This window comes from Monomorium pharaonis, chromosome 8, assembly GCF_013373865.1.
Source record: "Monomorium pharaonis isolate MP-MQ-018 chromosome 8, ASM1337386v2, whole genome shotgun sequence".
Taxonomy (NCBI): domain Eukaryota; kingdom Metazoa; phylum Arthropoda; class Insecta; order Hymenoptera; family Formicidae; genus Monomorium; species Monomorium pharaonis.
Window position 1 is genome coordinate 8225337 of NC_050474.1, and position 12258 is coordinate 8237594.

The 12258-nt window shown below is 35.3% G+C and overlaps 4 protein-coding genes across 7 annotated transcripts in view; 3 read left to right on the forward strand and 1 right to left on the reverse strand.

The window, feature by feature from the left end:
• Window positions 1-12258, forward strand: part of LOC118646831 (DNA/RNA-binding protein KIN17-like) — a 58406-nt gene that overhangs the window by 7575 nt on the left and 38573 nt on the right. Inside the window, exon 1 of one of the 3 annotated variants that reach the window (XM_036290566.1) lies at window positions 11897-12136. The exons of 1 other annotated variant lie outside the window; for it this stretch is intronic. The gene's annotated coding sequence lies outside the window, so the exon portion shown is untranslated. Of the gene's footprint in view, window positions 1-11896; window positions 12137-12258 lie in introns of those variants that run through there. One more of the 3 variants, XM_036290565.1, reaches the window with a different exon arrangement.
• LOC118647196 lies at window positions 1357-2496 on the forward strand. Its single transcript, XM_036291589.1, has 2 exons — window positions 1357-1498; window positions 1664-2496. Exons 1-2 carry the CDS (start codon window positions 1357-1359, stop codon window positions 2494-2496), a joined length of 975 nt encoding a protein of 324 aa, XP_036147482.1.
• LOC105841157 (protein ALP1-like) lies at window positions 5428-7126 on the forward strand. Of its 2 annotated transcripts, XM_012688301.3 has the most exons (3): window positions 5428-5977; window positions 6077-6486; window positions 6691-7126. In XM_012688301.3, the coding sequence occupies exons 1-3, from the start codon at window positions 5625-5627 to the stop codon at window positions 7047-7049; spliced, it is 1122 nt and encodes a 373-aa protein (XP_012543755.1). In that variant the 5' UTR covers window positions 5428-5624; the 3' UTR covers window positions 7050-7126. The 2 variants fall into 2 exon arrangements, with proteins under 2 accessions (XP_012543755.1, XP_012543754.1); XM_012688300.3 differs by having other exon boundaries at window positions 5429-5977; window positions 6077-7126.
• Window positions 7128-9307, reverse strand: LOC105833466 (transcription factor Adf-1-like). Its single transcript, XM_012675225.3, has 3 exons — window positions 8576-9307; window positions 7774-8124; window positions 7128-7520 (listed from the first exon to the last, which is right to left on the reverse strand). The coding sequence occupies exons 1-3, from the start codon at window positions 8718-8720 to the stop codon at window positions 7171-7173; spliced, it is 846 nt and encodes a 281-aa protein (XP_012530679.2). The 5' UTR covers window positions 8721-9307; the 3' UTR covers window positions 7128-7170.

Below are 12258 nucleotides of genomic sequence, written 5' to 3' on the forward strand. Positions count from 1 at the left end.
GATGTAATAGGATATCGTAAGATATTATAGAATATCTTACAATATCTTATAATATTTTAAGATATTTTTTGGGGATATCGAAATATATTAATGGGACGTCATATGATATCTTAAGATATTTTACGATATTTTAAGATATTTTTATAGGATATCCCGGGAGCTACTCATTGAGATATCCGTGGGATCGTCTGTCTGGGATAATTTGGGATATCCTCAGGATAAAGTGTGCTGTGTGGGATATTGGACTATCCCTTTCTCCACAAAAAACGCAATTTTGCGTTTTTAAGAAAACCCGTATTAAAAGCTTCTCGATGGAGGTTTCAGGCTTACAGATCCTGTCTACGACAAAAGTAACCTTTTTAGGTCTAACATTCCAAGCTAATTTAAAATGGAATGCCCATGTCCTGGAAATAGAGAAAAAATGCCTAAACTCTATAAAAAACTATTAAATGTCTGGGCCGAAAATGGTGGGGGTCCGACCCAAGTATTCTTAAAAGAATTTATCGTGCTCTAATCAGATCTCGCATTGAATACGGGGGTTTTCTGTTACACAGAGTGAGTCCCAGATGCGCACAGTAATAAACGGACACAGCAAGCTGAGTGAAACGGACACAGTAACAAACGGACACAGACCAAACGGACACAGTAATAAACGGACACAGTGCGAAACGGACACAGACCAAATGCGCACAGAGCGAAACGGACACAGTGCGAAACGGACACAGACCAAATGCGCACACTGCACATGCGCACAGACCAAATGCATACACGGAAAGTCGCAAACCCATGTGATGCAGTGAATGTTTTGCACGCACATACACACACACACACACACACACGGGGAATGCAAGGGAGGCCTTCGGCCCCCCTCCCATCCAAGTCGCTAACCTATGTGACTTTACTCTGCTTGCAATGTACATGGATTGCATTTGATCCGTACGCACGTGCAGAGTGCGCATGTGCAGTGTGCGCATTTGGTCCGTGTGCATTTGGTCCGTGCGCATTTGGTCTGTGTCCGTTTCGCACTGTGTCCGTTTCGCTCTGTGCGCATTTGGTCTGTGTCCATTTGTTACTGTGTCCGTTTTGCACTGTGTCCGTTTCGCTCTGTGCGCATTTGGTCTGTGTCCGTTTCACTCAGCCTGCTGTGTCCGTTTATTACTGTGCGCATCTGGGACGCTCCCGTTACACAACATCTCTCAAGATCTCTCGAATAGATTAGATAAGCTCCAAATGAGAGCTTTAAGAATTGTAATGGGATATAGAAACTCTACTCCACTTAATGTAATTCTTACGGAAGCACGCGAGCCCTCTCTTTACTACAGAATAAAATATCTGGGTCTTAACTATATTACACGAATGAACACTTCTTATGACCATCAGCTGAAACACACAATTAGAAAATTGAGTGAAACTCCACACCAACAGGCGTGGTCACCAGTTAGAACTCCACTCCTAACAGCATATAAGGAGTTTTCCAAGTATGCTGAATGGTTCCCAAGTAGATCTACCCCCACATGCTATCCTTCCAATTACGAAGCAATTTTCTTCCTCCCTGAGGTGGATGAAGTTAGTGGCTATGAGATCGCTCAATCTAAAAACTGCACAAATACATTTTTAAAAATATTTGAATCTGAATTAAAATTTACACAATGTATTTACACAGACGGGTCGACATCAGAGAACGCTGTTTCATCCGGCTTCGCAGTTATATCGGGATCAGGAGAAATATTGGGTGTATATAGAACCGCGGGATTTGTCTCATCCTTTTGTGTCGAGGCCATGGCTATTCTGGAATCTTTAAGAATCATTCGGAGTAAGAAATGGAAAGCTGCTACAATTTTTTCGGACTCGAAATCAACTATTTCAGCTATTAAAGCTGAATTCAAACCAAATCATAGCTCACACATCATTTTGGACATAAAGGATAATCTTTGGAACCTAAAACAAGAGGGCTTCTCGGTGAAACTCGTGTGGATTCCGAGTCACAAAGGTATCCCGGGAAATGAAAGAGCTGATATCGCTGCCAAGCAAGCCAGTATCTCAGGGCAAAGGTCAAACAACGACATCCCGATAAGAGAAGCTAAGAACTTGTGGAAAAAAGTCACTCGACAGGAGTCAGAAAAATGGTGTCGAGAAAAAAGTCAGTTTCGAGGATCATATTATTTTACAAATTTTGAGACCGCGAGCAACCATTCGTGGTTTGACACATATAATCTCAGGAGAAGAATTATCACGTCTATAAATAGATTAAGAAGTGGACATACTTCTCTGCATGCCAGTCTTTTTCGCTTCCTCATAGTAGACCTGCCTAACTGTCCTTATTGTGGGGAGTACGAAACTCCGGAACATGTCTTTTGGTCGTGCTTTAAATACTCTGAACAGAGACTCACCCTTTTAAATGATTTATCAAAGGTCTTGAGTTTCGGACCATATTCGCTTGAGTATCTGTTGTCTCTTCCTTCATCAGAAATTTTATACGCTTTAGAAAAATTATAGGCTCCATTCCAACTTGTTTATGAAGCCCATTAAGCTCTGCTTTTACTTAAACCAACAAAAAAAGAGGAAAAAAAATTAAAAAAAAAACTAATTAATAATTAAAGATAGGTATTTTATTTCATAACTATAGGTAATTATCTTTGTAAATCTCCATTGTATCATAATGTACAAACTTGTTAGAAATCTTATTTTTAAGTCTTATTTGTTTAAGCTATATAAAGTTTAATTTCAAGACTCGTCTATTCTGTTAGCAGATAAGAATTAGACATCTAAAAACTTTAAGTCTAGCTTAAATGGTAGTGAGATGTAATCAAAGAAAATTCTATTTTATTGTTTGTCTTAGAGGCTTCTTTACTTAAATTTTCTGCGGAAGTTGCCGACATGGGGTGTTTACGATAATGGCTATCCGAGTAATTTTCTCTAGGACCGAAATATATGATAAGCACAACCATCTACTATCATCATGATTCGTGACAACTCAATGCTGTCCGGTATAGCCAAATCATCGAGCAAGTTGCGAGTTGCGAGTTCCGTGAGTTTGTAGCAGGTAACCTAAAAAGTACGACATAAATAATTTGATTATTACAATTAAAAATAATCTGTTTTTAATGTATGATAAGATTATTAACTTTAAAATAGTAATTATATGTAACACAATCATGTATTTTTAAAGTATTGTCTAAAGTAATATCAGAGATTATTTTATTTACAAATATTTATTTTGTCTATCAAGTTTCTATCATAACGGTATTATTTCAAAACCTAATATAATATTTTAATTAAACATTGATTCTCAATAAATGTTATTATTTATTAACTAACATATATATTAGAAAAGTCATCTTTTATTAAACGGATGGTGTTAACACTTTGAAACAAATGAGATAAATTATGTAAAATTACTAAATAAATCATTATTAATAATATTTTTTAGATTACAAGTAAAATAAAAATTTAAGTATAAATATTTTTCTTTCTTGTAACAACTGTTAATGATAAGTTGCATGGTGTTATCATTATTTTAAAAAATCATATATCTTTATGTATAAATATTATGCATGAATATTTCATTAATGTGAAACTAATAATAATGTTTACAATAAATTTTTTAAATTTGTAATACAAGTGCATAGTAAATTAAGATATACTGTAAACAGATATACGTTAGATATGCGTTAGATATACGTTATAATAGAAACTTGATAGACAAATTAATAAATAAAATATTTGTAAATAAAATAATCTCTTTAATATTACTTTAGACAATACTTTAAAAATACATGATTGTGTTATATAATTACTATTTTAATGAAGTTAATAATCTTACCATACATTAAAAACAGATTATTTTTAATTGTAATAATCAAATTATTTATGTCGTACTTTTTAGGTTACCTGCTACAAACTCACGGAACTCGCAACTCGCAACTTGCTCGTGATGATTTGGCTATACCGGACAGCATTGAGTTGTCACGAATCATGATGATAGTAGATGGTTGTGCTTATCATATATTTCGGTCCTAGAGAAAATTACTCGGATAGCCATTGGCTTAGTTTACATCGTGCATTTGATACGCGTATCAGGTACCATATTCGTATCAAATTCGTACTAAATATTTAGTACGCACGATGTAAACGCTGCCGGATCAATTTGGTACGAACGTATCAAGTAGGAGTATCGTACTAAACTGATACGCGTACCAAGTGATACAAATGTCGATGTAAACGCATAAAACGCATTTTAGAGAGAATTTAGCAATTGAGCATAACCTCAGTGCTAAAATCTAAAAACCGGTGTGAAAATGTCCCAGACAGCACCAGATATCGTACGAATATTATACTCTCATACGTAATGTACTGTGATCATACCGAATATACGTAAAACATTCATATAACGTCTCAGTAGAATGTCATTTTGATATATCCTCAAGATAAACTTAGAATATAGCGACTGAACTTCGCAATTCCTACTGAATATACTGAGATTATATCTAATATACTCAAAACATCCGTAAAATATCCTATGATATATCTCATGTATATCTATCACATATTTCCAAAATATCCGCGTAATATCGAAAGTGAATGTCAACGCTATTTATGATCTGGGCCCCTATTCTTGAATTCATTCGCAAGAAAACGTATGCGCAAATACCCGCTCTAACAGAAAAGTTGCAAGTTTATTGGTTGAAAGCCATACGATAGCCAATAAATTTTTAACTTTTCTGTAAGAACAGAATTTGCGAATACGTTTCTCTTGCGAATGAATTCAAGAATAGGGGCCCTGTAACGTTACGCATTTTAGTCTGCCGTGTGATGCAGACACGTGGTGAAGTGTAGGGTGTGAACGTGCGAACACGAACTCACGGACAACGTGGTTTTCTCAGGAATTACGCCCAGATAACTCTGGTATGTACATAAGATATAATATAGTAACGTAAACTATAATAATATATATATATTGTATATATACATATATTATTTAGGTTATAACCTACAATTATCTGAGCATAATTTCCCAAAGCACCCCAGCGTATTCAACAGATATTACGCTTCATTTTTTGCGATAGCTTCCTGATGTGCGAAATGATTAATTCCTCTTCTTATTTCTTCTTGCTAATTCTGTATGTTTAATTCCTTGTTCCTTATTCCTCTCATTATGCATGAGCCCATATAATGTGAACATACTGTAGACATATTGTGAATATACTGAAGATATACTTTAGACATACGTATAACATTCTTAAGATATATTCGGTATATTCTCATAAACTGCCAGCGAAATTCTATGGGATAAGGCAACGCGGACATAGTACGTTATGAGTATATACTCGCCATATCACAGACGTATCTCTAATATTATACAAATATTGCAATATACTTTCGCAATATCCTATTATCGTTCTCATAATCTACATGTGCTGTCTGGGGTCTTAAGGTTGGTTTATAATAGCCGTAACCGTTAACTTAGGCCGGTGCCGTAGAGGCCGTTACCGTAATCTGTAAAAGGGGCGTTTATAATAGTTCAGTCGGGGGCGTTTATAATAGTTACGGTCGCAGTCACACCGTAAAACGCATAACCCTGTAAAAGTTATATTTTTTTATATAAATAAATTTAAATTAAAATAATGGATTTGTCGAACATAAAAACAATGGATTTATCTGAAATTATTGTGTGTGGAATGTTTTTATCAATTCTGGGGCTGGCATACACTGCATATGAAGACGCACCGTTGGTTAAAAAAATAAGGAGAAAACGCCGTTGGAGTGTACGCCCAATTAATCAAAAAAGGAAGGACACAGGACATTTTCATAATTTATTTAAAGACATGGCGACAGTAGATAATGAACAATTTATTAAATATACAAGAATGTCGCAGACCAATTTCTACAAATTGTTAGGACTTATACGACACAAATTAATAAAGTGGAGCAGACGTGAGCCTATAAGTCCGGAACATAGGCTAGTTATTACATTATTGTAAGTGATAAAATCTTCTAATTTTTATAATATCTTGTACAGAATTATATATATATTAGTTTCGATGTAAAGAATAATGTATAATTTATATTATTGCAGCTATTTGTCTCAAGGCTGCAGTATGCAAGTAGTTGCATGGTCCTTTTTGATTGGAAAAACTACTGTATCTGTAATAGTCAAGGAAACTTGTGAAGTAATATGGAATGTTCTTAGTTCCATATATTGCAAACAACCAACAGTCGAAGAATGGAAAAAGAAAGCGGACGAATTTTACAGACAATGGAATCTCCCTAACTGTTGCGGTGCAATCGATGGGAAACATATAACAATTCAGGCACCCAAAAAATCAGGAACTGCTTTTTTTAATTATAAAAAAACATTCAGCATCGTCCTCATGGCTGTTTGTGATGCTGACTACATATTCACACTTGTAGACATTGGAGCATATGGCTCGCAAAGTGATGGTGGAGTATTCTTGGAGTCAGTCTTCGGCCGAGGATTGGAATCCGGTAAGATAAAGTTACCAGCAAACACACCATTACCGAACACAGATATAGATTTTCCATACTATTTTGTTGGAGATGAGGCTTTTCCTCTAAAACCATATATTCTAAGACCTTATCCAGGAAAGAATTTAAATCAAGAAAAACAAATCTTCAATTACCGATTATCAAGAGCAAGGAGAACAATAGAAAATTCATTTGGCATTTTAGCATCGAGGTGGAGAATCTTGCGAAATAATATCATTGGCGAAGTTGATAATATAGAAAGGATTACCGCTGCCACAATATGTTTACATAATTTTCTGCGCATTTCTGAAAAAGATGCCGAACAGCTAGTGTATTGCCCTTCAAATTTTTCTGACACTGCTCAAGGAAATGGTCATATTACAGAAGGCTTATTTCGAAAAGAACAAATTGATAATAGTTTTCAAAGAATAGGACGCATGGGTGCGAATAATCCATCAAGATCAATGATTGCTCTACGTGACAGAATGGCACATTATCTTTCGCATGAAGGAGCAGTTCCTTGGCAGTGGGCACATATTTCAAGAGGATCCAGACCGGAGTGACATCGATAAAGACGAGAGCACGAAACTAATGAATAAAAATTATACTTAGATTAGCAAATAAAAATTGTACAAAACAAGTTTAGGATAAAACGATTTATTTTTATATTACATTATATATGTATTACTCTAAATATTTGGCAATTACTTGCATGATTTCTATTTTGCAATGTATCAATTGTCTGTTGTCTAAATTTTTCAAGTCAGCATATATTGAGTTACAAAAGTTTTTCAAGGAATTATCTTCCGCAGTCAAAGTGTTTCTTTCAGTTACAAATTTTTGAAAAATATCTACGGCTTCATCCATTTTGGCTTGGAAAGATGCTTTATTTGAGGAACCTTTGTCACTCGGAGTAGTAGATCTGGAGCGCGAGCGTTTTGCTGCAGGTGATTGAGTAGTTTCTCTTGAAGTGCGGTTTATGGTTTCTTGTGAAGTCTCGTCCATCGATACGTCGTCAAAATCCTTATGTGTACCTGAAAATTGAATTAGTACTATTTTTAATGTATTATTACTATGTTTATAATTGAAACAAATTATTTTAATATTTAAAGAGAGTAAATTAGTATAATTTGAAGAATCAATCATCAGTATAAAATCACTCTACGAAACTATACATTGCAACGTAAAACATTTATAATTGCTACAACCGAAAGTGTTTATTATAATAGTATCTATAAAACCAAAGACGTAAAGAAAATTACAAAATTTTAAAATAAAATTGCAAACCAGTTTGTTCGTCCAGATATTCCACATATTCATTTGGTGTTTCATCAAGGTACTGAACATCTTCATAATCTAATTCTTCAACAGCATTATGCTTTTGAGCCAAATTTTGAGAATCTTTGGCATAGGAATCATTTGATAGCATAGAACATGAAGAATCTTCAGTGTCTTTGCATGGTGACTCGACGTTACTAAATGTCTTCCGTCGTTTTACACATTCGTGTAAAAATGCCAAATTTTTCATTAATGGCCATTCTTTCTGATCCGATGCTCCTGATCCTGATCGTATTAATTTGCATCGTTCTTTTGAAAATCGATTCCGCAAGGCAATCCAGCGATCTCTACATTCAGAACCTAAATAACAATTATAATTATTTAATACTCATTCCATCAAGTATGTACATCTGTATTTATGTAACTTTATATGAGACATATATATTCAACGTACTTCAACTAATTGAAAAGGACAAAAAAATATGTTGAAAAGGCTCAATTAATTTAAATTTAAAAAGATAAGTAGCTAGAGAGCCTACGACAGTTATTAATTCGTATAATGTATATTATTAAAAAAAAAACAATAACAAATGTGGACTCTCTAACTTATCTTTTTAAATTTTAATTGAAAATGTTATAAATGTGATTGAAAACCAGTCATTTATCACAATTCAAACTTTCTATATCTTCTCTAACAAAATAACCTAACTTTTTATTTGTGTATACAAAACGAACAGAAATTTAGGAAAAACTTTCATGTTAGTATTTCTATAATAATTAATATTTATCAAATACATTGTAATATACTCACTTGATGCATTCAATTTGTTACCAATAAATTGCCAAGAGTTTTCTACGACATTTTTGTTCTTATAATCTTTTTCTTTCTTGTCGTATAAATGCCGAAATTGTTCGACCCACAAAATTAAATCCGCGTCATTTATTTGTACATTCATCACTATTACTTTTTTTTTTTAATAGACCACTATATCACGTATGTTGTATGTCAAAAGGTTATGTGCTTTCGACTCCCTTGATGGATTTCAATTCTTTTCCGTTGCTTTCACTGGCCGTAGGCCGGTAAAGATAAAGTTGAGTCAACTTTTCGGTTACGGCCAAAAATAACAGATTACGGCCAACTATTATAAACGGTAGTACGGGTTTCCTATCTTTCAACTTTTACGGCACCGGCCTAAGTTAACGGTTACGGCTATTATAAACCAACCTTTAGTAGGAGACATCAACATGAATTAAATTTGTATTATATTTTTCACAGTACATGCTTAGTACATTCGATGTAAACGCGCCCGTACTAAGGCTTTGGTGCGCACCAAACTTAATACGCGTACCAAGGTTTTGACGATGTAAATTAAGCCATTATCGTAAACACCCATGGTCGACAAATACACAAACGCCACTCATCGGCGTCACCTAGAATTAGTTCACTCTATACATATTACACAGTTAATGGTAAGAATCTTAACATAAGGCCGGTATTCATAGTCGGATCTTATATTTAAGATCATCTTAAGTACAGTCTTAAGATGCTATCAACCAATCACAGAGCCGTATTAGCATCTTAAGACATTACTTGAGATGATCTTAAAATAAGATTTGACTATGAATACCGGCCATAGGGCGTTACGCGCTTTACATCTAGCTTTAAACACCTTTGTACAGCGTTGAATAAGACAAATCATCCGACCTTTTGTAAACCACATGGGCTAGTTCCTAAAGGTTGTATTTTATATTGATAATAAAAAAAAAATGAAATTGAAATCTAGGTAATTATTCAGTTTAGGCACTGGTATTCAAATATTGATGTAGTTGTGCTTATTCGATGCAGTTTTGCTTCAAACGAACGAATCTGGCAAAAAAAAGCGTCGCTTTGCCTCGGAAAGCGAAATAATCGTTAAAGTTGTCGAATATTCAGGTTAAGAAATCTGTCATATCGACGAAATGTAGCGACACGAACACTCTACGCGGCCATGTGCGCATGCTCTACAGTCATATGTACATGCTTTGCGGCCATATACGCATGCTCGGTGGTCATATGTGCATGAAATAAAGGCGCGAATTTAAAATGTATGTATACTTTTAACGACTTTCTTGTATTTTAATAGTAACTAATAATAAATGAGTCTACATATACTAAAAATAATAAAGACTGTAAAGATTAGCAAAACCTCTACGCAAGGTGGAAAGTCGCAAACCCATGTGGTGCAGAGAATGCCTTATGCACACACACACACACACACACCACACACATACACACGGGGGGGGTGCAAGGGGGGCCTTCGGCCCCTTTCCCGCACCCACCCCGTCCAAGTCGCTAACCCATGTGGCCTTATACTTTGCTTGCAATATACATGGGTTGCCTATGGCTTAGTTTACATCGTCCATTTGATACGCGTATCAGGTACCATATTCGTATCAAATTCGTACTAAATATTTAGTACGCACGATGTAAACGCTGCCGGATCAATTTGGTACGAGCGTATCAAGTAGGAGTATCGTACTAAACTGATACGCGTACCAAGTAATACAAATGTCGATGTAAACGCATAAAACGCATTTTAGAGAGAATTTAGCAATTGAGCATAACCTCAGTGCTAAAATCTAAAAACCGGTGTGAAAATGTCCCAGACAGCACCAGATATCGTACGAATATTATACTCTCATACGTAATGTACTGTGATCATACCGAATATACGTAAAACATTCATATAACGTCTCAGTAGAATGTCATTTTGATATATCCTCAAGATAAACTTAGAATATAGCGACTGAACTTCGCAATTCCTACTGAATATACTGAGATTATATCTAATATACTCAAAACATCCGTAAAATATCCTATGATATATCTCATGTATATCTATCACATATTTCCAAAATATCCGCGTAATATCGAAAGTGAATGTCAACGCTATTTATGATCTGTAACGTTACGCATTTTAGTCTGCCGTGTGATGCAGACACGTGGTGAAGTGTAGGGTGTGAACGTGCGAACACGAACTCACGGACAACGTGGTTTTCTCAGGAATTACGCCCAGATAACTCTGGTATGTACATAAGATATAATATAGTAACGTAAACTATAATAATATATATATATTGTATATATACATATATTATTTAGGTTATAACCTACAATTATCTGAGCATAATTTCCCAAAGCACCCCAGCGTATTCAACAGATATTACGCTTCATTTTTTGCGATAGCTTCCTGATGTGCGAAATGATTAATTCCTCTTCTTATTTCTTCTTGCTAATTCTGTATGTTTAATTCCTTGTTCCTTATTCCTCTCATTATGCATGAGCCCATATAATGTGAACATACTGTAGACATATTGTGAATATACTGAAGATATACTTTAGACATACGTATAACATTCTTAAGATATATTCGGTATATTCTCATAAACTGCCAGCGAAATTCTATGGGATAAGGCAACGCGGACATAGTACGTTATGAGTATATACTCGCCATATCACAGACGTATCTCTAATATTATACAAATATTGCAATATACTTTCGCAATATCCTATTATCGTTCTCATAATCTACATGTGCTGTCTGGGGTCTTAGTAGGAGACATCAACATGAATTAAATTTGTATTATATTTTTCACAGTACATGCTTAGTACATTCGATGTAAACGCGCCCGTACTAAGGCTTTGGTGCGCACCAAACTTAATACGCGTACTAAGGTTTTGACGATGTAAACTAAGCCTATGTACATTGCAAGCAAAGTAAAGTCCACATGGGTTAGCGACTTGGACGGGGTGGGTGCGGGAGGGGGGCCGAAGGTCCCCCTTGCACCCCCCCCGTGTGTGTGTGTGTGTGTGTGTGTGTGTGTGCGTGCATAAAGCATTCTTTGCACCACATGGGTTTGCGACTTTCCACGTAAAACGAGATGCTCGTAAAAATATGTATATAGACATTTGAAATTCGCGCATTTTTACCATGACTTGTGCTAAACAGAGCATGCGCTTGTGACTAAAAGCGTGAGAAAATACTCTAGTTTACACCGAGCACTTGGTACGTGTATCAAATAGTAAATAACTAGTGAATGTGTTTAATCATTGGCTGATCAGCTTAAATTCACTATTTGATACGCGTATCAAGTGCTTGGTGTAAACTAGAGCTATGATCGCTGCGCATGCTCAAGTCATTACATTGCGTCGGTATGACAGGTTTCATAACCTGAATATTAGTCAACTTTAGCGATTAATATCTCGCTTCCCAGAGCAGAGCGACGCTTTTTTCTGTTAGATTCGTTCGTTTGAAGCAAAATCGAATAAGCACAACTACATCGATATTTGAATACCAGTGCCTAAACTGAATAATTATCCTGGGATCGAGTGGTAAGTTCGAAATAAAAGCTCGACTTGCTTATTTTTTGCATTTTCTCTCGCTTACGAGATTTTTGAAGTATTTGATTATCTGATCTTGTGGCACTATTTCTTTTGGCTTTTGATGGATTTGT

Bases quoted from the DNA above. Each gene is read 5' to 3' on its own strand.
- LOC105833466 (XM_012675225.3), bottom strand. From the start codon at position 8,720: ATGAATGTACAAATAAATGACGCGGATTTAATTTTGTGGGTCGAACAA. The intron at 8,125-8,575 runs GTGAGTATATTA...ATTGTTATTTAG, and splicing joins TAACAAATTGAATGCATCAA to GTTCTGAATGTAGAGATCGC. The intron at 7,521-7,773 runs GTTTGCAATTTT...TTCAATTTTCAG, and splicing joins ATATCTGGACGAACAAACTG to GTACACATAAGGATTTTGAC.
- LOC118647196 (XM_036291589.1), top strand. From the start codon at position 1,357: ATGAACACTTCTTATGACCATCAGCTGAAACACACAATTAGAAAATTG. The intron at 1,499-1,663 runs GTAGATCTACCC...GTATTTACACAG, and splicing joins GTATGCTGAATGGTTCCCAA to ACGGGTCGACATCAGAGAAC.
- LOC105841157 (XM_012688300.3), top strand. From the start codon at position 5,625: ATGGATTTGTCGAACATAAAAACAATGGATTTATCTGAAATTATTGTG. The intron at 5,978-6,076 runs GTAAGTGATAAA...ATATTATTGCAG, and splicing joins AGGCTAGTTATTACATTATT to CTATTTGTCTCAAGGCTGCA.